General features: G+C 47.1%; 1 protein-coding gene across 2 annotated transcripts; it reads left to right on the top strand.

The window, feature by feature from the left end:
* The first annotated feature begins 5,802 nt into the window (after window positions 1-5,802).
* RIPK4 (receptor interacting serine/threonine kinase 4) lies at window positions 5,803-27,734 on the top strand. 2 transcript variants are annotated; one of them, XM_040057276.2, is made up of 8 exons: window positions 5,803-6,023; window positions 12,967-13,258; window positions 20,740-20,888; window positions 21,631-21,680; window positions 22,715-22,873; window positions 23,790-23,896; window positions 24,454-24,706; window positions 25,599-27,734. In XM_040057276.2, exons 1-8 carry the CDS (start codon window positions 5,842-5,844, stop codon window positions 26,774-26,776), a joined length of 2,370 nt encoding a protein of 789 aa, XP_039913210.1. In that variant the 5' UTR covers window positions 5,803-5,841; the 3' UTR covers window positions 26,777-27,734. The 2 variants fall into 2 exon arrangements, with proteins under 2 accessions (XP_039913210.1, XP_039913211.1); XM_040057277.1 differs by lacking the exon at window positions 5,803-6,023 and adding an exon at window positions 10,671-10,798.

Here is a 27,734-nt window from a genome sequence, read left to right on the forward strand (position 1 = left end):
GCGCTGAACGCTCTGAACTCCCCCGGGGCTTTGTGCCACTCCAATCCCTTTATCCACCACCTTCTCCATCCCTGTGCCTGCCAGGAGGAAGCGGCTCCGCGAGGAACAAGGCACCGTCCGCCGGGATTTGTGGCATCCAGCCTGAAAAACATCTTGATGAGGCGGCCGTGAGTCAGCGGGACCGGTTCTGGTGGAGCCGGAGCATCAGATAAAGGAGCCGGCTCCGCTCGGCACGGAAAGGCAGCGTCTGGCGGCGGCTCTGGCAACGCCATCCCGCTGGATTTCGGTCCTGCAGATCAGCCCTGGGCTCTGCGGAGGAAGGAGGAGCTCGCCGTGCTGCCAAAGAGCCCTCCTGACCATCGCCCGAGGAGGTGATGCCCTGCAGCGCAGCCGGCAGCAGGGGGAAAAAAAAAAAAAACAAACAACCGTACCCGAAAAACGTACCCCAAAAAGGTACCCCGAAAAACCTAGCCCAAAAATATACCCCGAGAAATGGGCCTGAAAAATGTACCCCAAAAATATACCCCGAAAAACGTAGCCCAAAAATGAGCGCGGCTGCCAAGAAGCAGAGCAAGACCAAGCTGGAGGGAACCATGCAAAACGCATTTTCTCCTCTCAGGGGTTTTAAGAATTAAAACTCAAAAGTGGGCATTCTTCTCCCGACTGCCACACAAACAGCCCTGCTACTCATTTGCTGCTAATGCAAATGTGATTAATCTTTTTGGTGGGGATTTTTTTTGTTTGTTTGTTTGTTTGGTTTTTTTCACATTTCACATGTCTCCATCACTAACAGAACTGATAACAAGGTGCATGTAAAATTTGGGTTGTTTGATGCTTTCACAATTAGTTTCCTGAATGCAGGGCTTTTTTAATTCTCCTTGCAGAGGGAGAATGTTAGCAAAGATAGCTCAGTAGTTTCTAAGAAAGCACTAGAGAAAAATGACAGTATTTGTCTCTGGGAAAAAAAGAATCTCAAAGCTGGTTCACTAGGCAGTGCTATTATTTTGCACAGGCTTTAAAGTTTGGTGTCAGGGAGAGGAGTGGTTGCCCTGATATTGTTTTTAGCATATAATTCCATGAAATAAGACCTGTTAAAAGCAATCTGCAAAGCCTACCTCAAGCCTCAAACCAGTAATTTTCTCACTAGATCACATCAAATACAGTTTGTTCTGTTATTGTCTGCAGCAAGAAGCTTATGTGATTTCCAGCAAATGATGATGTGCCTCAATTCCCTGCCTCTAAAGAAGAGTTCTCATCTTTACGAGGAAGCCACAAAGTTTTATTAATCTGTCTTCTCATTTGTTCAGCTATTAGGAGCACCAAAACCACTCTGCTGAAGGCCCAAGTGTGGTCCTCAACCTGCCTTTTAATTCCTGGCTTAACTTTTGTGCATTCACATCAATTTATAAAGGAACTGACTTTTGGGGTACTGAGCAGGCAGAGCTGCCATTAACTCCAGCTCTGAACTCACAAAAACTCACAAATGTGCCCAGAGCAGTCCAGCACCAGTGTGTCATTGTGATGACTTGGGAAGGCTGACCTGGAACAGAGACTGGACAGAGCTAAAAAATAAAGCAGGTACTTATTGAAAGGCCTCCAGGATCCACCTTGGGCAGGACAAGAGCCTGACCAGGGCTACACCCAAGGTGGACCCAAAATGGTCACAAAATGGACAAATGGTCACAAGGTCTTAGATTTTTATAAATTTTGGTCTATTTGCATATTGGGGTTCAATTGTCCAATTACAGCTTTGGGTTGTGAGGTCTCATCCTTCTCGTTCCTCCATTCAGTCCACCGTTGTTTGTGCTTTTGAGCCTTAAAGTTGTCTTTGGTCTTCATCAGAAAAGGGATTTATTTGGTCTCCCTACTCTGTGCAGAGAACTGAGTGACACTGAATATGAGCTCAGAACTGCACCCCTAGGCAGCACAGAATCTGAAAAACATGAGAGCTGACACTTCAGGCATCAGTTGACTTCAGCAGGATTATCTGCACCTTGCTTTCTAAAAAATTTTCCTCAGTAGAAGTTGGTTTCCGAATTCCCCCTGTCTTCCCAGCGCTCATTTCCGTCTCCACACCGCACTTCTGCACGGTTTTGAGAGTGCTTCAGGCGAGATCAGCAGGGAATTCCAGCATCTTCTCTCCCTGCACCATGCCCCTGTCCAAGACCAGCAGGGAATTCCAGCATCTTCTCTCTCTGCACCGTGCCCCTTTCAGAGATCAGCAGGGAATTCCAGCATCTTCTCTCCCTGCACCATGCCCCTTTCAGAGACCAGCAAGAAATTCCAGCATCTTCTCTCCCTGCACCGTGCCCCTTTCAGAGACCAGCAGGGAATTCCAGCATCTTCTCTCCCTGCACCATTCCCCTTTCCGAGACCAGCAAGGAATTCCAGCATCTTCTCTCCCTGCACCATGCCCCTTTCAGAGACCAGCAAGGAATTCCAGCATCTTCTCTCCCTGCACCGTGCCCCTTTCCAAGACCAGCAGGGAATTCCAGCATCTTTTCTCCCTGCACCATGCCCCTTTCAGAGACCAGCAGGGAATTCCAGCATCTTCTCTCCCTGCACCGTACCCCTTTCCAAGACCAGCAGGGAATTCCAGCATCTTGTCTCCCTGCACCATGCCCCTTTCATCACCTCCTTGCGGAGGCAGTTTCCTCCCAGCCCACTCGCCTGCCTTGCCGTTGACATTAAGGAGCACCTGGTAAGTCAGGCCAGCTTTCTGATCTGGCTGAAAACTAACCAAGGGAGGTTTTTTTCAAGTGAGATCACTGAGCTGATTCAGTTACTGTTCAACCACGTGAGTGCAAACGCAGCCGTGTGAACAGGAGCACAAGAAGGGGATGGCAGCCTCCTTCAGAGCTTGGGGCTGGCTTAACCCAGCTGCACTATTGCACCATCTGTGTAGGAAAAAAAAAACAAAACAAAACCCACATAGCTAAATATTTGCAGAGTGGACAAATAGATGGATTTTTGTTTAATAGTTTTGCAAATTAGTGCTGTTTTATATTGGCTTTAAAGCTACTACCTAGCTGCCAGCTGCTGTCTGTTCACAGAATGTAAAAGCAAAATATTTTAGCCCTAACACAGGTGTCCTGTGAGCTGATGAAGCAACAGGCTGGTTGAATTCACTCATGCCTTTAGAAGCATTCCATTCTAAAAAGAGCAAGCTGAAGCATTGGATTGAATCCTGTTCTCTGAAGGGACTGCAAGACAATGAAGCAGAGGAAGAAGAGAGTTGCTCTGTGCTGCCCCTGCTAACACACACACAGAGGAGAGAAGGAATGACATGAAACTGGTAACCTTGCCACTAAATATAAATTAGGTCGCTTGCATGAGATTTGTTCTCAATAAACCTAGTACTGACTGTTGTTTGTCAGCCTGACCAGTTGTTAGAATATTTTTAATTTTTAATTAATTAATTAATTCATTCATTCATTCATTTTTATTCTGTGACCTGACTCTGGAATTCCCTTGCTGGCTTCTTTTTTCTGCCTCTTGAAGGCCAGTTCTTCCGGTGTCCTTTTCCAGCCTTCCTACACTTCATCAAGGAAAAGCTCAGAGCCCTGGGAAGCCAGTCCTCTAAGCACCTTATATGTGAATTTTATTTAGGCCCAGCCCTTTTGAAAGCGTGTAAGTAACTGAAATTCTCTCAGATGAGCTCTTTCCATGTTGTGCCATGAGCTCTGACTCCTTTCGTGCTTGGTGTTTGTCGAATCAATTCTCAAATCACAGTGGAGGCAGAAGGTGCACAATTCACTTTTTGGTTAAACTTCACTGCCAGCTAAGTGCAAGCTGGGTTTTCTCTTGCCTAACTTTCACCATCTCCCCAGTGAAACAGGGGTTTGAATGACAATGTATCATTAGAGGAATAAAATATCTGCTGTGCACAAAGTTGTGCACTCTTCCAGAAATGTCCAGGGCCCTGGTTCACCAAATCCCTTCAGTTTAAGCAGAGCACCTTGAGAGCATGGAACACTCCCCAGGCTGATCAGCTGAATCCCAAATAAAAGAACAGGTCAGGATGATATCCAGGAGACCAGACAGAGGTGTATTGTTGGGTTATCTCTGACCCACGGGCTCATCTCTACACACACCTATTTCTTATTCCAAATTTATTTATACAAAGGCATACTCATTCAGAGTAAGCCATTGTTTAGTTTAATCCGGAGTAAATTAAGCAGGAAGAAGTCCATGTGGAATAAAGTCTTGAGAACAGGCTTCATGTCCTGTGTCTTTTGAAAGTAATTAAATGTCTCTGTAGACTCTTTTTTAAATGGAGCTTTGCAAAGAACTGCTATTATCCTGGCTTTAAAACACATTGTCCTCTATCTGTTGCCCAACCTGCCAGATTAAATGACACACACACTGGCTGCCTAGAACAATCACCTCGAGCCTGATAGTTGGTGTAACAAACAAAGGTGAGCTTCATTAACCTTCAGACCTGGTGATAGATGTGAAGGTTGTGATGCAGAGGGGAACAGCCTCTTCTCCAATCCTGTTACACACCAAAGGGTGCAGGCTGCTTCCTCCCAGCTGCAGCATCTCAGTAACAGGGTGAGACCCCGTGTCTATGGGTCTGAGTCACGGCTGGACACGAGCCCAGGGGTGCCCAGGTGGTCAAGAAGGCCAATGGCACCTGGCCTGGATCAGGAATAGTGTGACCATCAGGACCAGGGCAGAAATTGTCCCTCTGTGCTGGGCACTGCTGAGGCCACACCTCGAATCCTGTGTCCAGCTTTGGGCCCCTAAATTCAGGAAAGGTATTGAGGTGTGTCCAGGGAAGAGCAAAGGAGATGGTGAAGGATCTAGAGAGTCAGTCCAGTGAAGGGTGGCTGAAGGAGCTGAGGGTGTTTAGTCTGGAGAAAAGGAGGCTCAGAGGGGACCATCTCGCTCTCTGCAACTCCCTGACAGGAGTGGGTATCCAGGGAAGGTCGGGCTCTGCTCCCAGGGAACAGGGACAGGAGGAGAGGCCACAGCCTCGAGCTGCACCAGGGGAGGTTTAGGTTGGAATCAGGAAGAATTTCTTCATTGAAAGGGTGGTCAGGCATTGGTAGGTGCTGGAGTCCCCATCCCCGGAGGTGTTTGAGAAACTGGATATTGGATCTAACTGCTATGGTTTAGTTGACGAGGTGGAGATCGGCCAGAGGTTGGACATGATGATCTTGGAGGTTTTTCCCAAACAAAACAATTCTGGGGGTCCTGTGGTCCCTGCAATGAGATCCACAAAAGGACCCAGGCACTGAAATCTACCGCCGGGATCATCAAAGCTTCTAATCCCACAGGGCAACTAAAACCCAGAGATGTGGGAAATCTAGATGAGCCAGGCACTCCAACACAGAGACAGAGTCTGAGTTCTCGGCAACAGCTTCCCGGAGCCTAAATTTTGTCGCTTCAGAGCGTGCCTGGCCAGCGAGCAGCCGGGGCAGGCCGGGGGCAGGCCGGGGCAGGCCCGCACGCCAGGCCGGGATGCGCAGGCCAGGGGACGGAGGGACACGGACCCGCCGCCCTTCCCTGGGCAGGGGAAGAAGAAAAGGCACGAAGGAGGTGTCTGGCGCTTCCCTCTCCTTTATTTAACACTTTGTTTGTCACGGCTCATTTGTCACAGCTCAGCGGCGTGCGAAGCGCTGCGCTCCCACCCCAAGGCCGTGGCCGGGGAGCTGCGGACAGCTCGGGAACTCTGGAGCTGCCCCGGGAGAGAAAAGGGAGCTGAGCACAACCCACCCACGGGCCCGTCCCAGGAAGTGACGGCAGCCCGGGCCCCCCCCGGCACACCTGAGTCACCTGGGCGGGCGCTGCGCTGCGCTCCGCGGGGCCGGGCGGTGTCCGGGCACAGCCGCGGCCATGGCGAGGGACGGCGGCTCCCCCTGGGCCATGGGGCTGCTGAAAACCTTCGAGGAGAGCGAGTTCAGCAGCTGGGAGAAGATCGGCTCGGGGGGCTTCGGACAGGTGTACAAGGTGCGGCACCTCCACTGGAAGACCTGGCTCGCCATCAAGTGTTCGCCCAGCCTCCATGTGGATGAGAAGTAAGGGGGGGACAAAGGGAATGGGGGGACAAGGGACTCTTCCCACAGGGGCGCTCCGAGCCCTCAGTCACCCCGGGGAGCCGCGGGGCTACCGGGCGCTCCTTGTGTGCAGCCCTGCCCGTCTCACAAGCAGCAGCAGCAGCAGCAGCAGATACCGTGAAATATCCCAGATGTGTTGCCCGTTCTCTCGGAGCCGTGCGGGAGGCATTCCTGCCCTGCCCAAGCTGTTCGTGTGCCGGCTTGCACGGCCACAGCGGGCACCGAGCGCTCCGGGATGGGAAGGGCCGGAGGAGCGGGGATGGGGATGGGATTACGGCAGGGGTTTGGGAAGAGCCAGGACTTCAGCTGGCAGGTGCTGGAGCTGTGACTCCTGTGCTGGCAGCAGGCTCGGGGTGCGGGCGGGTTTGGTGACTTTAGGGAGCGGGTGCTGAAAGGAGCCGTGCTGGGAAATGTGTCCGGCTCCAGTGCAGGAGCAGCGCTTCCCCGTGTGTCTGTCTGCTCGGGATGAGTCCTTGCAGGTGTGCAGTATGGCAAGGGAAGGTGCCCCACGGTGGGACTCCCCTGCCCTCTGGCACTCGCTGTGGTCCTTGGTGGGCACGGTGGGCTGTGCTGCTCTACGCTGTCTCTGTGTGATCGCAGCGTCACAGATTGCTTTGGGTTGGGAAAAACCTGAAAGCTCATCTCGTTCCAGCCTCCTTGCCATGACCAGGGACAGCTTCCACTAGAGCAGGTTGCTCCAAACCCCGTCCATCCTGGCCTTGAACACCTCTGGGGATGGGGCTATCGAGTGCAGGTCTCCTTCCCTAGGGGAGGAAGGCTGTCAGATCCACCTTTAGAAACATCCCCGTGTTGTAGGGACAGTAGCAGTGGTTTCCAGCAGCTCAGCCTCTGCAGAGGCACGTGAATATGCACAAGTCCTGTTCCCGGAGCTTTCCCAGCTGCACCTGATCTTTGGGATCTCTACCAGCTCACAAGCCGATTCTGCAGTTCAGTTTTTGAGACGTGGCTCAGTCACAAAAGGTTTCCTGTTGGTGCCTTTCCTGCAGAAGGAGGGAGATAAGATAGCTCAGGATTGAAAAATGTTTGTAAACCCATCTTCTGCAGGATTTCTGGGGTAGCTGAGTATCTTTTCCAGTATCTGAATTGCTGACTTTGCAGTAGTCATGGCTTATAGAGAGTAGTAAATGAAATTTTATGTCCTGTGGAGAGGGAGAGTTTACAAAATGCTTAGGGTGACTGTTCTGTCTGTGAATAAAATGGGAAAGACCTTTAAGTTGCAGAGTGTATTTTATTGTGCTAATCTGCAAGCCCCCTACTATTAAAACCTCAAAGGAGATTTCAAGTTTGATGTTTATTGATCAAAATAGGACCATGGCCGATTAATTTTGAAGTTATTATTAAAACAGGTCTTAAAAACAAGCTAGAAATTTTCATTTGCAGTGTACATTTAGAAATTTACTGCGAAAGTTAGTTTTCACTCTGAAATAAAGAATGCTGTCACCTATTTTAATATGAACAATTAATTTTGAGATTTGCTGTCAGATCTCTTTATTAATATATAACGTGCAGTAGAGAGCCACCTGTCCCTCCATGGCTGTGAGGTTTGGAAATACTGGAAGACTATACAAACATGCAGCTCAGTAAGCAAAAAAATGCCTTGAGAATTTGGGAACTTTGAGGCAATGGGGCTCCTGGAGCTTCTGCTTGATTTTAGTAATCCACTTCTTGAAACACTATTTTACTGCAGAATCTGTGCTTCAGATGGTTGTGGAGAGCATTGATAAGAAATTGGAGTGTTCCTGGCCTTTGAAAGAGCTGCTCCTGCAAAATAAATGCGAAATGATTGGTTTTTTAATTTTTTTTTTTTTTTTTTTTAATTTCTCCTTTGCTCCTCGGGCTGCTCTATCAAACCCCTTTCAGGAGATGGCTATGCTGAGACTTTTTACCCAAAACTTTTCTAATAAGCTTCTGCTATTCAAATGGTGGGGTGGGGGGCACAGACAGAATCAACCACAGCCTCTTTAGGTGGCAGGTTGCAACAAGCCTGTTTAATTAGATTGTTAATCCAGGAGATTAACTTGACTAGCTGTTTCTTGGAACCCTGTGAAGAGTCAGAAGAATTGCCAGTGGTATCAGAAACATTAGCTGAAAAGCACAGAGGCTTTTTTCTGATGTATTTATTTGGTACCACATTAAAACCCTGTTTGTAATGGCTTGGTGGTGGTAATACTCTGTGTAGTCTCTCTTACTGTGTTTCTGCAGACAGTGAGAGATTTGGAGTAATTCCCTTGGCAATTATCACATCTTAGAGCCAAGTGGCCTCAAGCAGAAGAAAAACTGAATGCAGAGCCAGAAGCGTTTTCTACCTTTAAGCCCAAGCTCTCCAGACAATCCAGCCAAATTCCATTCCTAACACCTTATTTGCTCCCACCTTCCCTTCTCCTGAGATCTCGTTTCTCACGTGGGACTCTGGATGCTCTCAGGATGGAGAGGTTCAGGGTAAAGCTGAGCAAAAGAGCTGGACCCAGAAAGGTGGAGGAGCCTCTCCCCCAGGACTTGCAGTGGAGAGAGAGGGTGAAATCTCTTCTCTTCATCCTTGTGGGCCAGAATGGAAGTGTGGTCTGGAGAAAAACAGTGGCAAGCTCGGAGAGAGAGAATCCTTTGTTGATTTCTTCTGCTAAACATAAAAATTTCCTGGAGAGGGATCTTTACTGGAGGTGTTGGCCGTGGGAGTAACTACAGGGTGTGGAGGTGGAAAAAAATTTCTTGATTAAGGAAAAAGAAAAAAAGAAAAAAAAAAAACAACAACAACAAAAAAAAACAACCCAAACACAAAACAAGCAAAGCCCTACATGTATCTCCCTCTGCACATCCTGGATTTGGGAATGGAGCAGGACTGTGAAATTGTGGAGGTTGTGCCTGGCTGTTAGTGGATGCTGCATTTATTGAGGTGGTGAAGGTGAATGAATGTCTTCTTCTGTGTAGGGAGAGCTTAAGAGTCACTTTGTGCTTCTTAAAGAGTAAGGGAGAGTCCGGCTGTCCTGTAATCCTCTGGTGCCAGAACTGCACTGCAGAGATCTGTTAACCTGAAAAAAGGGATTTTACTGCCTTTCTCTGCCCCGCACCCCAACATACTCTGCCCTGACCATGCAGTGGTTTTCTTGTCTCCTCATGTTCACATTCTTCTCTGAGAGTCAGCAGAGTGTTGAAGTTGTTAAATATGTACCCTGCAGAGCAGAGGCCACTGTATTCTCTTAAAACCTCTGCCGTGATGCAGATGAGAAGAGTTCCAGAGGACATTCAGGGCTGGTGTAATTTGGTGCACCCCCCTCTGCACCACCAGCAGTTTGTGAAGGGGTAACTTCAATTCCTGACTGCAGAGCAGGGCTGGATCTCCTGTGGGCTGGGAGAAGCCTGGCTGCTCTGTGTCTGGAGGTGGTTCACACAAATGGCCCCATTACAAGTGCTGAGCTTCTCTGGAGGAACTTTTTGAGTTTCTCTGGAGCAACTTTAACTGCTGTGTCTCAGACTCCATTAGGGAAATGTGGTGGTGGGGGAATATAAAACTGCAAGGACTGCCTGGTGAGTCTAAGGTTGTAGTTTTTACAGCAGTGTTATCTCTAGGGCACAAAGATTGGATCCATGCAAATGCAGGTACAGCTGTAATTCCTGCTGTTCTTGTGGCAGGGTTTGTGGGACAAGGGCTGGGCCCTGAGGACTGGGGCAGTGGGCAAGGGCAAGGCTCTTGTCTCTCCAGGAGAACCCAAGGAATGCAGCCCTGTCTGACTTGGAGGGGAAGCAGACAGCTCTTTGGAGGTCTCCAATTCATATAATATTTCTAGCTGCTTTGAAAACGACTGCTCTGTACTGAATTCTCTGACAGAGATGCTCTTTGGCACTGGACCCAGTGCTGGAGCTCTTGATGTGTGGGCCCCTGTCTTCTGGTACTATTTACAGGAGAAAGTGTGTGCATCCCATCATTTTCATGACCTCAGCTGTCCTGTGTGTAAGGTTCCTCCCTTTTCCTCCGTCCATTTTTCTGTTCCTCTTTCCCCCCCCCCCCATTTTTCTCCTCTTTCCACTTTTCCCCTTTTTTCCCCCCCCCCCCCCCCCCCCCCCCCCCCCCCCCCCTCTTTTCCCTTTTTTCCTTCATTATGATAAAGTTTGGATATACTCCTGGAGGGAGAGGGGAGCGGAGCCGAGGCGCCTAGAGAAGATAATTCCGACTCTTTAACCGCGTGGGCATTAAATGAGAAACCATTCTAACAGAGGCCAGACCTGTGGCTCTCCGCTGAGAAACCCCACCAGGAGCTTCGCTTTTCCTGCACTCGGGGTAGCTCGGAGTAGCTCCTGAGCCCCGGAGTAACCGAGCGGTCCAACACACACCCCCGCTCCCCATCCTTTGATCTGCTGGATGTGAACTTGGAGGCTCCATCCCCAAGGGCAGCAGCCTTTGTTGCAGCATTAGCGCTCGTGTGTTGAGGCGATGGGCGAGAACGCCTCGCTCTGTGCCCAGCGCCGGTGGCATCTTGCGAGGGGAAAGGGAAGGGAGAGACCTTTGATCTCTGCCTGGTGGAGGAGATCTTGGCTTAACGAGCTGTTTGTGTTAATGCCATTAATGCAAGCGCGCTGCGGCGCTTGGCTAATAACCGCTTTGGCTCTCTTCGCTTCTTTTGTCTTCTCTCCTTTTCTGCTTTCAAAAGGTGACAGGGAGCCCTTTTGAAAGCCGACGACCTGTCCCAGGCCTCTGGCTGATTCGGTTTTGAATGCTCTGGGTATGGGAAAGTGCTAAGGGTGGTAATTGTGGCATGGGGGCTTTATTTAAACAGCCAGATTAGATAGAGGGCACTCGCCTGTTATTCTGTTAATTCACTCAATTAGCTGGATCTGGTCCAAGCAGAAAGGGAGGGGTTTTTTAAAGAATTATTTTAATGAGAAAATCCTGGGTTTTTTTTTTTTTTTTTTTTTTTTTTTTTTTTTTTTTTTTTTTTTTAAGAAAACGCCCCATTTCCAGCAGCCAATCTGTGTTTTTGGCGATGCTCTCTGAGGCTGTTGCTAGCCTGAGAGCCCCATTCCCGAGGAGTCTAGTGGTTCTCGTCAGACTTTGGCTGTTGCTGGGTTCTGGCTTTGCCTGGGAGGGCTCAGACAGGTATTTTACATCCCTGACTCCAGCGCTCAGCCCGGTGAATTATGCTGGCTATGCGTGTGGCTTGAGGGCAAGGAGTTGGTTGTGTTATTCATAGGCGCTCCCTTCCAGCGTGCCAAAGAGCAAACTGGGTACTTGTCTGCAAAGGCAATTATTTCACAAGAAAGTTGCTGTAGGGAGCCAACACGGTTAGTAGGAAAGATCTCCCTTATCTTTTTTTTTGTTTGTTTCTCTCTCAGCGTGTTCGCCCCTCTTTAGACCATCCTTCAGCCTGATCTTGCCTCTGAAATAGGTTTGCTGCTGCTGGCCGTGCCCTGGTGGGAAATGTTACCTGCAGCAGGGTATCGCAGGCTGCCACAGCAGGTGAGCAGGCAGCAGAGCACATTCCCAGCCTTGAGGAGTGTCCTGCTGCCTGAGGGCCAAATGACGGCTCCCAAAATCTGAGGGTCCTTCACAGGCTGTGTTTCAGCTTCTCCCAGGTCATCCAGGCATTGGGGGATGCTTGAGAAGAAAAGACTTGGCTGTGTGCGGGCTGGACTCGGTGTTTTCTCTTTTTAGAAGTGGGCAGTGCTACTAGCTGGCCCTGGATTTGAAATTTTAAAACCAAAACTGTTCGATTGAGCAGAGGTTCTGCCATGAGGCTCCCACCGTGGTAACTGGCATCACTTGCTGGTGGCACAGAGCACAAACTTTATCCTGTTACTTCAGGAATTGTTGTCCATTAGACGGTGTGGACATCCTTGGGTGCATTGCAGGAGCTGTTGTGTAATGAGAGAGGGTCTGCTCAGGAAATGTGACCTGTCTGACCTTCCTGTGCCCTCCTTTGTGAATCTGTGGCAGCAGCAGTGATGTGTCTGTGCCCAAAGCTGCTCTGGGCAGAGCTCATAATCACTAATAATGCAGTTTTTACAGATTGAAGGGTCTTTAAACCATCAAGTGTGGCCCCTCTTTGTGGGCACAGCCAGCCTGGGGAGAGGACCCTTGTTTCCTCTTTCCAACCTGAGGCCTTGTGGAGTGTTCCAGAATGAGTGAGGTGCAGAAGAAAGGCACAGCAATTAAGGGTCTTGACCTGGGAGGCTGCAGCTGGGACTGAGTAACACTTAACCCTGTGCAGGGTCAGGCTGAAGTGTCCTGTAAACAACTCGGGGTGCTCATTAGAGCTGCCAGGCCCGGGCCTGTTACATCACTGGAAATGGGGTGCCAGGAGTTTTTGGCTCCTGCTGGAGCTGTGTGCCTGCAGTTTTGGATTTGTCAAATCTGCGTTTTGGGGAGGCTTTCGTTGTGACTCCCTGGTTACAGCAGGCAGTTTGCTCCCCTCAGTGGTGGGTCCAGAGGTTTGGGTCTGTGTACGCTCAGGATGCACCAGCAGGGCGGCTGAAGCGATGCTGTCCGGCCTCTCTTCTGATTAACGCTGCCTCGTGACTCACAAAAAGTTAATGACTTCAGCACAAGGAGTTACAGCAATGGTGAAGTTGGGCTCTATGTGTATCACCCTTCCTCTGAACAGCACAGCATAACCACCAAAGCAGGGAGATGGGCTTTGCACTCAGGATATTCACATGGCGGAAGTGTAGGGCTCACCTGTGGTCCTGCAGCTGGGAGCTGCCTACCACTGAAAGCATAAAACCCCAAATTAGTAAATATGGAAATACACCCAGAGTGCAGGCCGGTGAGATGCAGCGTGTGTTAGTCAGGGGGTTCTGATAATGAAATGTGGTGCTCAGTTTTATAAGAAATGTGTCTGGCCTGAGGAGAAACGGCTGCTCCATCCTTCACCTCCCGTTCTCTTCCACCCAGGGAGCGCATGGAATTACTGGAAGAAGCCAGGAAGATGGAAATGGCAAAGTTCCGCTACATCCTTCCCGTTTATGGCATCTGCAAAGAGCCGGTGGGCTTGGTCATGGAATACATGGAAACGGGGTCTCTGGAGAAGCTCCTGGCCTCCGAGCCCCTGCCCTGGGAATTGCGCTTCCGCATCATCCACGAGACAGCGGTGGGGATGAACTTCCTGCACTGCATGTCCCCACCACTGCTCCACCTGGACCTCAAGCCTGCAAACATCCTGCTGGATGCCCACTACCACGTCAAGGTACGCGCTGGACACTCTGTGCCCGGCACCCGCCTTTGGATGTTCCCCCGTGGCTCCTGCCAGGTGCAGAAAGCCTGAGAGGAACCAGCAGCATTCCTTTAGAGTTAGAGAAATGCCCACTGACCCAACCCCTCTGATTCCCAATTTAAAATCCATCCAAATTGAGCCCTTAAATAAATCCACCTGGTTTATGCACCGTTTTAGTGCATAATTGGAGGTATGGTCAGGGAACTTTTAGAAGGATGAAGTGAACTCTGGTTCTGAGACCTTATGGGTCCTGCTACAAATTTCCTCGCAGCAGGGTGGTGAGAACAGGGAGAGAAAAGTGGTGTGAACCTCTAAATCATTTTTGCCACTTCCACAGTTGCCGTGGTTGCCTTGTTCTAGGTCTTTGCACCACTAAATGCACGGATCTCATTTACAGCTGGAGTCTGGAGAAGCCTTCCCAGAGGCAGCTCATTTCCATTTGCTCAGAGCATGTACAGTGAGGAAGTATCTCTGTCCTGACTGTTCATGCATACCACAGGTCACTGAAAGGAATTTTTCTTGTGGCTGTAACAGCATGAAATTATTTTCGTTATCCATTTCCAGAGTAAACTGGCAAACTTGTTAGGCTTCTTTGATGGAGGTTCTGTGGTTAGCTGGACCAAGGAGGTTGTGCTTGCTTTCTCTATTTTCTTTTTTGAGAGCACAGAGACTGAAATACAGTTTTTCCCCTGGTTTTTTTTTAGTGTTCAATCATATTTTTCTAGCAGTGCCATAATCATCTGCTCCCTGTTTTCCTGGGCCCCTCACTGATCAAGTGCCTTTGGTCTTTCCTGTATCATTCTAAAAATGAAGTTTTCATTAAATAAAGATTTCCTGATGTCATGAGAGGGTTGGAGTCATAAGAGATGTGTACCACTAATGAAATCACACTCATGACAGTCAGCTTTTTTACTAGGCCTCTCAGTGATTTTTTTCTTAGAAGGATTTTCTTTCTGAGGTAGGAGGCATCTACAGGTGGTCATGCTATTTTGACCAGAACATCAGGATTTGAACTGTTGAAAGCCTGTTCTCACACAGTGGCGCTGAGAAGCCTTTGCTAAGTATTTATTTACTTAAAAGTTCATAGTTGCTTGCATAACTTCTTAAATTCCTGATTCTTGACTCATCCATGAGGGCAGATAGCAAGGCTGTGTTTTTCTCACTGTTTCAGGAGGTTGAAGTGCCTGCTGCACAGCCTATATCTGGGTGGTGATGTAACGCGAGGGGGGCAAAGTGCGAAATGTACAAAAATAAAAAAGTCACTGGTGAGGTCATTGCTGACATCCCTGAGCTGTTGATGAAGACATCAAAGTTTCCAGATCCTTTCCGTGGAGTTCAGAAAGGAATGGTCTAATCCAAACCTTTTCCAGCCAGCAGTCTTTTACATCCACAGGCACCTTGGAAAGCCCTCCAAGAAGCAAAGCAGGCGCAGGAACCTATATGCAAAATAAGAGATGAACATATTCTGTGAGGCGCCTTCCCTTTAAAAATGTGGCCCCAAACCTTCTTTTTGCGTGACGTGAAATTTATAATTAAATTTCAGACCCTGCAGCTCGATTTAATGTGCATTTTCTTGCTGGAAGGCTAATGGAGCTGCTGATTGAAGTGTTTTTAAATGTCTGCATTAATTTTGTATGTGACCTGTCCCTAATAGAGTCCTAAGGTGAGTGAAGAGATGTTGCAGACTGCAAAAGAAGAGTTTGGAGGTAGGGAGGACTTTTACAAACTGTTTGCCCTTGAGCCAGGAAACAGACAGTCTTCCAGTGGAGAGCATTAGAACTGCTGCTGTGCCGTCCTGCACTTAAGTGCTAACACACCCTGCTTCTTTTACGAGCACTGTGCTCACTGTAAAGCCCTGAGTGAGGCTGGTGACTAAGGCAGTGCTGCTGTACAGAACTTATCATCAAGTGGGTGCCTCCATAGCATAAAGCCTGGGCATTACATAAGCCTGTGCTGAATTGGGAGGGTAATTAGGAGGATGGGATTAGCCAGAGCAGCGATATAGATAGACAGATATTGACTTTACCAAAGGCACGTTGGGGGATTCCCTGGTGATTTTAAATACTTGTGTGTGATACGTGCAGCTCAAGGTGAAGCCTTGCTGTTTTTTGGGAGGTGGATGCATTCATCCTCCCTCATGAGTTGGTGGTGGGAGCTCCCTTCCCTGCCATCTCCTGCTCCATCTTGTTTGCCTTAAACACTCTGCTTTCCTTGGCAGGATTATTCCATACCCAGGCAGGCTTTGCTAGCAGGGATCAGCCTCGTCTTTTTTCTTCTTTCGTGTCAGCCTTCTATTTGTACCCACAAGATCCTCCCTTGCCTCTTTCTCCAGTGTTCTTTATATTCAGTCTTTCAATAGTTACATGCTGTCTGACATCTGCTTCTTTGCTCAACCGGACCACATCTTTTGAGCTCGTTCTTCAGCTCTCCTGCCCTCCACACACATTCTGGATGTGTCCCCTGAGCTACTGTGATGTGGCAATCGCTGGCACAGGGGAAGCAATGCCACATTCCAGCGCTGCCCTCGTGAGTTTGCTCCTTCCCTGCTGCGATGTGATCTCTCTGCAGGGCCCTTGGTAGGACAGTAAACACCCCACCACGTGCAGAAATCTCGTGCCCAACTTGTTGCCAGCTGCCATGCCCTCGTGATCTCTGTTGCTGCTTCACAGGTTTCCTGTCTTCCTAAATCTCATGGTCAAGAGTGTTGCTTTTTTGTTCAGGTGTTTAAAATTAAGCCAACCTGCAACTTGATACTTTCAGGCAGGAACATTATTTTTAAGTTCTGGTTTCTCCCACACTGTAGCCTGGATTTTTTGCAGCTCTTCATCTTGTCATATATATATATATATATATATATATTTGTGCACATACACATGCAGACATACGTGTATGTATGTGTGGGTTCATGTACACAAAGAGACAAGCCTGACCAGTTGTTTTTCATCTCTTAGATTTTGGTTTTAAAGAACTTGAAGCAGAACGAGCTGCTCTCAGCTGTGCACTGCTTTAAGCTCTCTGTAGTTGCTTTTCTCCCCTCCCCAGTTCTCCAGTTTAAACCAGTGTGAAGTTTGCTGCTGTGTTGTATCGTGCTGATGCTCCTGATGGAAAGGTTGCCTCCGTGGTCTTCACTTTTATTTGTTCCAACTACAAAATTTCTGAGCATGGTGTTAGAAGCAGCCTAGTCAGATGGCAAATTTCATCATCAGAAAGCTCCTTCATGTAGGTTGTTAACTGTAGGTCCAAGCAATACCCAGAGGCCAGACTGGTAAAGAGCAGTTGTCCCTTTTTATTAGACTGCCTGGTGTAGTAGCACAGCCAGTTTTTTATCAGCTGCAATTGCTCTCCTGTTCTTACAGCTGAGGAGAGCCTTGGTTTTGTGTGTCCCTTCTTGTTTCCTACCCTTCCTGATCAAGGTTTCCATGCAGGGCTGTTTTTGCACGGCTCTTTAATCCCAACCAACAAAGCTGGTTTGCACCTTGATCAGTTCTCTGATTGATCTAATTGTGGTGGCACAGGGGAGGGAACAAAACCATCCCTGTTACAGTAATGCAGATTCATGATGGATTGAAATGGGTGTTTGGCTTTGGTTTGTGCTCCTTCTGAGAAGAGCATTACAAATGTCCCACCTGACATGGGTTTGGAGGAGTTAAAAGTTTCAGGGCAGGCTGGAAAAGGAAAGAAATACATTCTGTTTCAGAAAGATTCTTTTTAGAAGCTAAGTGAAGTGCAATCATAATAGCTGAGGTAAAGACCTAGGTTTGAAGCAAAGGTTGTGTTGGTATTTGGAATTAATTTTTAGTCATAATTTTTCATAGTCCAAATCTGTGACCCGTGCAAATTTCTTAAAATTTTCAGGCATTTCTTAAGAACAAAAATGTAACAGCCTTTTTCCCATACCCCCAGGAAAAAGCAAACAAAGGAAGCTTCCCCTGCCACCAGACACCCGAATACCCCACAGACAAATGTGGGGGCATTCTCAGTATCCAAGTGCAGAGACTTTGTACAGAGACAAATACTGGATGTTCCAGCAGAGATTAAAAATTAATCCAGTGCATTTGATGCAGAAAACCTTTTGGTGAACTCTGTCACTGAATGCATTGCAGTCAGTTCTTGAGTTTTGCGTGTAGAAAAATGACATAAAGCATTGGGAGCTAATTGCAGAGCTCAGGACATCAGGGGGTGAGAGCAGAGTTCAGGGCAGTCTGTCAGGAGTCATCATTAAAAAAAAAATAGCCCATTCCTCATTTTGTTCCTGGGAACTAGATCCCTGCAATGTTGGGAATAGCTGACTGTAGTAGCTCTTGTAGTTAACGCGAGCATATCTTCTCATTTCCAAAACAAAAAAATCGCAAAATACAAAAAAATTACAAAATACAAAAAAAAATTACAAAATTCAAAAAAAAACCCAACAAAAATAATTTCTTAAAGCATCTAAAACTTTGCCAAGTGAGTGTTTTTTTGTACAAACTAGAATGGAAAGACCCACGGATGGCAGAAGCAGAGAAAGGTTTGTGCGCTTGAGTTGAAAGCAAACTAAAATAAACTGAATGAACTGAAAATAAAAAGAAATAAATAGATAGAAAAATAAAATAAAAAATATAATAAATAAATATAATTTTTTAAAAAAATAGATAGAAATCTTCAGATCTTGGAATCCTTCAAGAAAAGCGAGCATTCCTGGAAGCGGGCAGGAGAACACGTGCAGCTCCCGGTCCCTGCTCGGCGCTCACGTGTTGGTTCTCATGCAGCCCTTTAAGGAGCAGAGCTGCCTGAACATGAACCATCCCACTGCCTGCGTGGGCTTTGGCCAAGGCTCCTTTCTCTTCTTCCCACCTCCCCGCCGCGGGTTTTGCATGGAGCAGTCTGTCGCCTCCGTGTCTCCCCTGCTGATACCGCGTGCGCTTTTGAAGGGACCCGCCTGGAATCGCCGCTGTGAGGAGAGAGATTGCGGATTCCCTCGGAATTTAGGGGAAGGGCAGAGCCCGGGTGGGCTGCAGGGATCAGCGAGGATGTGTAGGAAGGATTGGGGAAGGGTGCTCCGTTTTCGCTGCCTTGCCCAGCAAGGGTGTTGCAGAACGAGGTGCCTGGCGAGCAATTTAAAGGCAAAACAGGCAAGTTAAATGGCTGGATCTTCCACCCACTGCGCAGTTCCCACCGGTGTTTAAAGAAACCTGCATGCCTAAATACACCATGCAGCATGGAAAATTCACCCTAGAGGAGCTAATAAAAGCCAGGAAAAGCTGTCTGCAGGATGTCACTATTTTGTTGCAGCTTGCACGATAACAATTCCTCAATTTCCAGTGCTTTCTCCTGCAGAATTTGATAAGGTCAAAGCTCTGCTCTACAGGTGATTTTTTTATTAATTAGTGTAACACCCAGTCCTTCGCACTAGGTACGGACAGTTGCACAAAGTGAAGTTCTTGCTAGCCCAGGGAGGGTGTGTGCTATGTACCTTAGCTATTTTTTAGTTTGTAGGGTGACTTTTTCTGTCTGGAGTGCTCAGCTCTGCCTTAGCCCCCAGCCTTAGATTCACACACCGTAGCTGGTGGCTCCAAACACGGGAGTGTCACCCTGCTGTCTGCATTTCATCTTTATTTCTTAACTCGCGCAGTAGGAAACACGGCATTGTTTAGACAAAGAGGGAGGTGTGTGGCTTTAATTATGCCTGGATTTCTTGAGGTGTACACAAGCCTCTGCTTCACGTTAATCAAAGGAGAGCAGCGCTTCACCACGTCGGATCCGTTCAGACTTGCAGCGTTCGGTTCATTTATTAACCTGACACCACAGCCTGGTGTGATGCTGGGGTTGGGCTTTTGTTCTCCTGTGGAGCACCAAGTGCCCCAGACTCATGCAGCATTTCCTGCAGTGGTCGATTTGACTCTTCCCAGGGTGATCTGGCATGTGGACGAGGCTTTCTTGACTGCTTCCTGCCTTCCTGGGCTCCAGTGCTTGGCTTGCTGAGGAGTCCAGCGATCCCTCTCTTGAGAGTATAGCTGTACAACGATGAGAACTATTCCTCCAGATGACTTTGCTTTTTCCTTTTTTTTTTTTTTCTTCCCCTGTGTGTGGACTTTTTTGTTCTCAAGTCATTCCCACATTACCCTACAGACTAAAGAGGGACAACAGGTTAGACATAGCTGTGTTCTAGGACACAGGACTTCTCCAGCTCCTCAGAATGCTGAACTCTTTGTCCATGGGAGAAGTTCTTGCTGAAGCTGTGTGGGTTGCTTTGTTTGTTTTATGGCAAAGGGAGATTCCTTGCGTGGCTGTGTAACCTGCCTGTTCTCCAGGAGGCTGAAGCTGGCAGCAGTTTTCTCCCTTTCCAGTAATGGGCACATGTTACAACTAGTTTTGTGGTATCTTTAGAGAGTAACTTCTCAAAGTGTGCAGTTGGAGCCTATTAAAAAAAAAAAAAAAAAGAAAAGCTTTTTTTTAATTATGCTTGTTGTTTTGAGGGAAAACTTTCTCAAAGGAGAAGCTGTGAAGATCAAAAGGGGAATGAGTCATTAAAAAACCTGAGTATTTATTAGATAAAAAGAATGTATAAGTTAGGGGGAGGGGAGTCTTATCTGGCATGTCGACAAAAATCATTGGGCTCAGTGATCCAAAATGACTTGACTTTTCTTGAAATTTCCACTTGGCATAATAGACGTTTTCGTCCAGTGGGAAATAAGTAAGACAAAGGAAATTCCTTGGCCTATCTGTTTGCTCAATGATTGGTATGCCTTTGAGAGCAAATGAATGCATATTTGCTTGACACTTAAATTAAAGTGGAGGTGTGTCCTTCTTACAAACTTGCTGTCACTTGTTGTGCTCATTTCAGCTGTGCTCACTGCGTCACTGCACCAACTTGCTGTATCTCCTGGCTGCCAGAAAGAGTTCCCTGTGTGGGTTTTTGGTGTGTGTGTGTTTCCTTTTGGGTTTTTGGAGCACTTGGTGGCTCCGCTGTAGGGCTTGGTCCTCGTTGGTATGGTCAGTGTAACAGTGATACCTGAAAGAGTGATTCTCCAGAGTTCATTGGAGAGCCAGGACATTTAAACACATCGTACAACGTGAGGTTATGTAGGGAAAGGGGGTGGCCAATAATTACTTTAAAGTAGTTTGCAGTAGCTAAATTTGACTGGTCTAAATTACAATAAATTGTCTTGACTGTTTGTTGTGTTTGCTATGTAATGGCCTGGCATGCTGCTGCTTGCAAAAGCTGCTTGCCTTTGTATTTTTTTTTTTCCCTTCTTCTTTTAGCTTAACAATAAAGAAAAACCTACCATTATGTTTCCAGAGATGTTTTATTGGCTTATTACCTCTGAACAGCACTTCACTGTATTTGTTGGGCCATCCTGTTGCATCTGTTCTTTGCAGGAAATATTTTGTGAACACCTTGAAAGTCTGGTAGTACCATGCACTTACTTTTCTCACCTTCTTCCTTCTCCAATTCTTTTTTTGTTTTAAATCAGATTTCTGACTTTGGGCTTGCGAAGTGCAATGGCTTGTCCCATTCCCATGACATCAGCATGGATGGCTTGTGTGGCACGATTGCCTATCTTCCTCCAGAGCGCATCAAGGAGAAAAACAGGTGTTTTGACACCAAACATGATGTGTACAGGTCAGTGAACTATGAGAACACCTAAATGCTGTTTTAGTAATCCTGTAAATCAAGCCCTTTTTAACTTTTTTTAAGCATGAAACCCGTAAATCCAATCTGAGCCTCATCTAGAAATGTGTCACCTTTACTTTGGGTTTTGCAAAGTCTTTGTAGGGTAGAGGCCTTTCAAAAACTGCAGGTGATCCCGGGTCTTGAAATTATTTGTTAGCAACTGGCAGTGGGAGGCACTCTGCCCACCTTTAAATTCCCTTCTGAAGGTACATCCTGACCTACTTTTCAAGTCTGTGATAAAATTCTGAGTTATCTTCAGTGGATTTCATCACTAGGTCTTTGGCTCTTCTTTCACGGCAAGATTATTAGGAAAAGGAAATGACAGCTTTAGATTAAGAAGATATCTCTTATTCTAAATTAAATGGATTTCTTTAAAGTCATCTTGCAGGGTAGAAGCATTAAATTAAATCCACTGTAATGCTTTCTCTGATTTTGTCAGGGTGGATGTGGAGGACTTGGCAGCCTCCAGCAAGACCCAGTGTTTGCTGCCTCAGGTTCCTCGCTGCCAAAGCTAGACTTTGAAATCATGGTTCTTAGCTGCATCTTTGTGTGTGTTCATCAGCTGAATTAGATGCAAAAGTGCAGGGACAGGGAAAGCAAATTATACCTCTGTGAGTTTTTTGGTTTTGTTTGAAAAAAATTCTACAAATATTTTTTAACCTTTTAAATTTTTTCTTCTTATTATTTGTAGCTTTTCCATCGTGGTTTGGGGAGTCCTTACACAGAAGAAGCCTTTTGCAGGTAAACTGTGTGTTATCTTGGTTTTGATTTTTTTTTCCTTTTTCCCATTGATAAGCACACATATGCCTCACCAGCCCCAGATTTTTGTGCATGACCTCCAGATTCTGACAGTCTTATGTGGTAAGACACTTCTAAGCTCTTCAAATTCTGATCACAAGCTTAAGTCCTCCTTTGTCCTACGTGGTGAAAGCAGAACCTGCATTGCTGCAGGGGCCCTTGTCTGCACAATTTTGCTTCTGCTAGAGTTTGCTGCACGGCTTCAGATCAGTATGTGGCAAAGCCAACCTGGCAGGCAGCAGTGCTGTTGTTCAGGAGCAGCTCCTCTGTAGAGAGGTTCTGTAGTTTATTTGTAGATTGTGGGTACAGATTTGTCCCTAAAAAAAAAAAATTAAATAAATAGAAGCTGTCTGTGAGAATAAGCCCTGTTCCACCCCACAGTAAATGCACCGCTCAACAGCAGCTATTTATTCTTTATGACTTTCCTGTGTCTGTGACTGGCCTATGTATAGCAAACATGTCCCAACAAGTTCCAGCCTACTATTAGTTTTTTCTCCCAGTGAGGGATTCCACTTAGCCCAGTGGTTGATTTACAGTCAGGAGCTGCATTACTGCACCTCTTGATCTGTGTTCTTCCTTCACCTTTATGAATAGTTCAGGCACCTGGTCTAAAATAAAACCGAAGGTTCTGTTTTCTTACAGCAGATACGGAAATCCAAAGAGAGGTAGCAAAGAACTGTTTGAGTTTGTTTTTTTCCTTTTGTTCTTTATCTTTAATGGGTGGTAAAAAACCACAGTCACTCGCTGAAAATGGTTTTTAAGTGATAAGAAGCAGGTGTTACTGCGTTAAAAAATACCATGTTGGAGAAGACAACCAACAATTTTTTCCCCTATTGTTAAGAAATCTAGAAAAAAATGTGCGAAAACAAATTTTCAGCCTAATGAAAATAAGAGCCTAACACTGTTAATGCTCTTGGAAAAAAGAGAAGTGATTCCTTTTGCTGGGACATCTAAATTTGTGTGCTTTTGCTTTACAGAGGAAAACAACATTTTACATATTATGGTAAAAGTAGTTAAAGGCCACCGCCCAGAGCTACCTGCTGTTTCCAAATCCAGACCTCATTCATGTAATAACTTGATCAAACTGATGCAGAAATGTTGGCAGGATGATCCTGGTGAGCGGCCAACATTTCAAGGTAAGATTTCCTCGTAACTTGGCTGCCCATTTATTCTTCTATGAGTCACCTTATTGCTCAGGACTCTGCTAATCCTTGGGGTAAACGCTGAGAAGCTCTGTGACAGAATAAATAGAGCACATTGTGTGGTGGAGACAATGATACAGGCCACTTACTCATTTGTGGAGGAAGGGATTATCTGAGGACATGTCTGACCATGATGGTGTTATGTAAACACGCCAGGAATAGGCCTTGTGTACTGAACCAGTTGGTCCATTTAGCCAGAAATTATGTTTATTTCTGATAGTGTGTGTCAGGACATAGGCCAAGCTGGAGCTGGTGGGGTTTGCAGTGTACCAAAGCGTTGAAGGAGCTGGCTCTTGAAATCTGTACTGTTGTATGTTGAGAAACTGAATTGTTTTCTTCTAATGAAACGCTTTGTACAGTCATTTCTCTGCCAGTAAAAGGTTTGAACTTGTCCAAGGCACCTGTTACGACTTCAAGTGTGCGGAGGGATGTAGCAAGCGCTGTCACCAGGTAGCTTCATTTAGCATTAATGGGAGAGATTTGCCTCTTCCCTCTCCCCCTGCTCAAACAAGGAATGAGGGATTCCATCGTTTAAGAAAGAAAACATACCAAAATCTGCCAGCAGTACAGTGGTTCCCATTTCACAGTCCTGCAGCGTGGCCCCTGTGTAACACCAGTCTGGTGTGACTGAAAATGAATTGTTTGGGCAGCCCTGTGTACCCTTGGCTTGGCTTGGCTGCACACTTTGTGCCCACCGAGGAGGTGCTAGATGGAATGGTCACAACTGGAGTCCTTCTCCCTCACTGTCTCAGAGATTTTAAGTTCAATTGGTAGAGAAAGGCAGCAGACTATCTCAGAAAGTCTCCTGAAGAAACCCAAGCACTAAAACCTTCTCTTGTTTTCTTTAAAGAAATCACTTCAGAAACAGAGGCCCTTTGTGAAAAACCGGAAGATGAAACAAAAGAGATGATAACTCAGGACCTGGACACCAAGAATGCCCCAGAGCAGCAGCCTGAGGTATTTTCTCTTTTACTTGTTGTTTGAACTTGCAGGGTTTTGGGAGGAACAGGCTCCTTTATGCCCTGGAAGGTTCCAAGCAACCTTCTCTCTGCTGCTTTTGAGCACCACCTTGTCTGATAGAAGTGGGTCTTGGTGAAGGACTGGAACGCACAAATGACAGCAGGGGCATGAGGACCAGCTCAAGAAAACCTCAGAGCAGAACCAAATGCAAGCGCATCTTATTCTGTGGAGGGAGAGCAGTGTGAGGTTTTTATTTATTCCAGAATTCCAACAGAGCAGGACAGTTAGGAAATAAAGGCTGGAACTGTGTGGGTGGGACTGATCTTAAAAACCATCGTAGACAGAAGAGCCACATGGCTTTAGTGGCTCTGTTGGTACTGATGGAAGCTGCCCTTTTGCTTCTGAAAAAAAAATCAGTGACCTTATGCATAGGTTTAATTTAATACAAATAGTGTTTAAAGGCTACCTGCAAACTAACAAATTTATGTTTCTTCTGTAGGGCCTCATGTTTTGTTTGCTGACCTTTCTAAAATGCTTGTGTGCTTCTCTTGAAGGGGATTTGTGCACTATCCCAGAAGAAACAGGAGCCTGCTCTACCATCAGTTAAGGATTACAGTCTCTCAGAGTTGTTGTCCCAGTTGGATTCAGGGATTTCACAGACTATGGAGGGCCCTGAGGATCTCAGCCGCAGCTCTTCTGAGTCCAAACTTGCCTCCAGTGACAAGCGGCTTTCAGGAGTTTCCTCTGTAGATTCAGCTTTTTCATCCAGAGGATCCCTTTCCCTTTCCTTTGAAAGGGAGAGTTCAGGTAATGGTCAAGTTTTCCTTTGTAGTTGTTTGGACTGGGGCATGGGAGTCCATGGGGTTGGAGAGTAGAATAACATTCTGGAAATTACTGTTAGCCTTGCTCTCTCTTGCTGTCAGCACTACAAATTTGTTTACTGGAGGTAGTTATTCAGAAGGAAAAAAAATAAAAATAATTATGTGGTTCCCAAACATGATCTAATGAGAAATAATAAATCTCATTTACTTTTGTAAAGGAGTAAACTCCCATTAAAACAATTACAGAATCAGCCATGTAGAGGTTGGTTGGAAGGGAGGTCACTACTAGTCCAGCGTCCCGCTTGACGTGGCATTAAAGTCACTGCCCAGTCAGGTCAGCTGAGTTTGTGGCTTTTTCAGTTATACTAAGCCTAAACCTGAGCACCTTCATTTTTGAGAGGACTCAAGCCACCTTCTCATCAGCCCCTGGGACCATTGTGACAAAGACCCCCTCGCCTTTCAATCCAGTGCAAACCCCAGACATCTGTTCTCCAGTTATGCAAACAATGGTTAGTGCAGGGAGATCAAACCACAACATCCTTTTGTTTTCATGCCACAAGAAACAAGAGTTAGTGGGGGCCCAAATCTGACCTGAAAATGTTCTGGGACTCCTGTGGGGCAAGGAGGGGCGGAATGCTCTGCAGGCAGCTCATTGCTTAAACCATGAGCAGGTAAGGTTCAATGGGTATCAGAACTGTGAGGCTGGTTTTTTTCCATAGAACAGTTTGGGTTGGAATGGACCTTTAATGAGCAGGGACATCTTCAGCTAGATCAAGGTGAATGTTTTCAGGGATGGGGCATCCGCCACCTCTCTGGGCAACCTGTTAGAGTGTTTCACCACCCTCATGATAAAAATTTTCTTCCTTGTGTCCATTTAGATATTGGCACTACAGACATACAGAAGAGGAAGCTAACGGAGGCAATTTTGTCCGGAGATACCAGCAAGCTGATGAAGATACTCCAGCCTCAAGATGTTGATGTTGTTTTAGATGGGAACTCCAGCCTTCTGCACTTGGCTGTTGAGGCAGGTCAAGAAGAATGTGTCAAATGGCTCCTGCTGTACAATGCTAACCCTAACCTCACCAACAAGAAAGGGTCCACCCCTCTTCACATAGCCATCGAGAAGAAATTTAAAAGCATCGTGGAGCTGATTATGGCCAGGAAAATCAACATCAACGCCAAAGATGAGGACCAGTGGACCGCTCTTCACTTTGCTGCCCAAAACGGGGACGATTTCAGCACCAAAATGCTGCTCGATAAGAACGCCTCCTTAAACGAGGTGGATTTTGAGGGCCGAGCCCCCATCCACATAGCCTGCCAGTACGGCCAGGAGAACATCGTGCGCATCCTGCTGAGGAGAGGCGTCAACGTGAACGTCAAGGGCAAGGACGACTGGGTGCCCCTTCACTACGCAGCCTGGCAGGGCCACCTCCCCATCGTGAAGCTGCTGGCCAAGCAGCGCGGCGCCGACGTCAACGTGCAGACGGCGGACGGCCGCACCTCGCTGCACCTGGCCGCCCAGCGGGGTCACTACCGCGTCGCCCGCCTCCTCATCGACCTGGAGTCGGACGTCAACGTGAGGAACGGGCTCCTGCAGACTGCTCTCCACATCGCCGCCGAGACCGGCCACACCAGCACCTCCAGGCTGCTCCTCAAGCACGGCGCCGACATCGAGGCCGCCACGGCGGAAGGGTACACGGCCCTGCACTTGGCGTCCCGCAGCGGCCACCTAGCCACCACGAAGCTGCTGATGGATGAGCGGGCCAGCGTTCTAGCCAGAGGCCCTTTGAACAGGACAGCGTTGCACCTTGCAGCGGAAAACGGGCACTCTGAAGTAGTGGAAGGACTCGTCAGCGCAGAAAGTATCGATGTTTGTGACAGCGAGGGGTTCACGGCCCTTCACCTGGCTGCGCGAGGGGGGCACGTGAAAGCGGTGGAGGTTCTCCTGAAGCACGGGGCTCACACTGACATGCCGAGACCCAAGTGTCAGACCCTGCTCCCGCCTGCCCAGCAGAGCAGGAACAGCTCGCTTACTGTGTTGTTAAGTGACACTTAAGAAAACCGTGCCGAGGGGTGCTTTTCTACCTGGGGTGAGGAGGCTGCTGGAGCTCAGGGCCTCCTCAAGCTGCGCAGGGATGCGCTCACCAGCGGTGGCAGCTGATGGACTGAGGTGTTTGAGTGAGACTGAGGCCAGGTGCAAGGCCAAGAGCTGGAGTCTGCCGTGGTCTGTGTCATTCATTCTGTGCCTGCCCACCCTGCCTGGATCTGGACATTCCCCTCCCAGGGACATTGTGAGAGAAGGATGTGATTTGTGCGTTCCCCCTGCCTTTTTTTTTTTTTTTTTTTTTTTCTTATGTGCCAAACTAATTTAAGAACTAACATTATGCTTTTTTTTATTATTTTCTTCAAAACAAAAAGAAAAAAAAAAAAAAAAGATGGCATAGATTAATGGTTCATTGCCGCGATCAATATTTTGGGCTGAAAGCCTCCAGTGTAGAATAAACACAACAGCAGTCTGCTTGAAATTATTGCAGGAGTTGAAGAAAGGACTATTTAAGATACAGTTAATCAGGTTTCTGCTACATTTTTTAATGGAGACATTGATTACAATTTGCATGTACATAAAGTTTATGAAGCAGACTTAATAACAAGGCAGGATTCAAAAAAAAAAAAAAGAAAAAGCAGAAGTGAAAACTTAACACTGCTGTCTTCCTGTACAGTACTACCTTGTATGTATCCTGAGAGCAGTAAACTGGACTAAGTGCTTAGTGGTTTGTCTTAAATGAGCAAGTCAAGAGGTGAAATTCATGCTGGACTGGAACTGGATGGTCTGTTCTAACACCGTTGTACCAATCTGGAAAACACTGTTTGGAGGGGCTGATGACTAGAACTGATATACTGTGTATATAGAATTTCTACCTGTTGTACGCTTTTTTTCTACTGAAGAAAATAGATCGCTTAGAGTGGGTATGTTTTAATACACCTTTTAATTTCACTCTTTTCGAAGTACAAAT

The sequence above is a fragment of the Hirundo rustica genome, chromosome 2 (genome assembly GCF_015227805.2).
Source record: "Hirundo rustica isolate bHirRus1 chromosome 2, bHirRus1.pri.v3, whole genome shotgun sequence".
In the NCBI taxonomy this organism is placed as follows: domain Eukaryota; kingdom Metazoa; phylum Chordata; class Aves; order Passeriformes; family Hirundinidae; genus Hirundo; species Hirundo rustica.

Excerpts from the sequence above, each read along its gene's own strand:
- RIPK4 (XM_040057276.2), top strand. The coding sequence starts at position 5,842 with ATGGCGAGGGACGGCGGCTCCCCCTGGGCCATGGGGCTGCTGAAAACC. Across the intron at positions 21,681-22,714 it reads ACAGAAGAAGCCTTTTGCAG|AGGAAAACAACATTTTACAT; the intron begins GTAAACTGTGTG and ends TTTGCTTTACAG. Across the intron at positions 24,707-25,598 it reads CTTTGAAAGGGAGAGTTCAG|ATATTGGCACTACAGACATA; the intron begins GTAATGGTCAAG and ends GTGTCCATTTAG.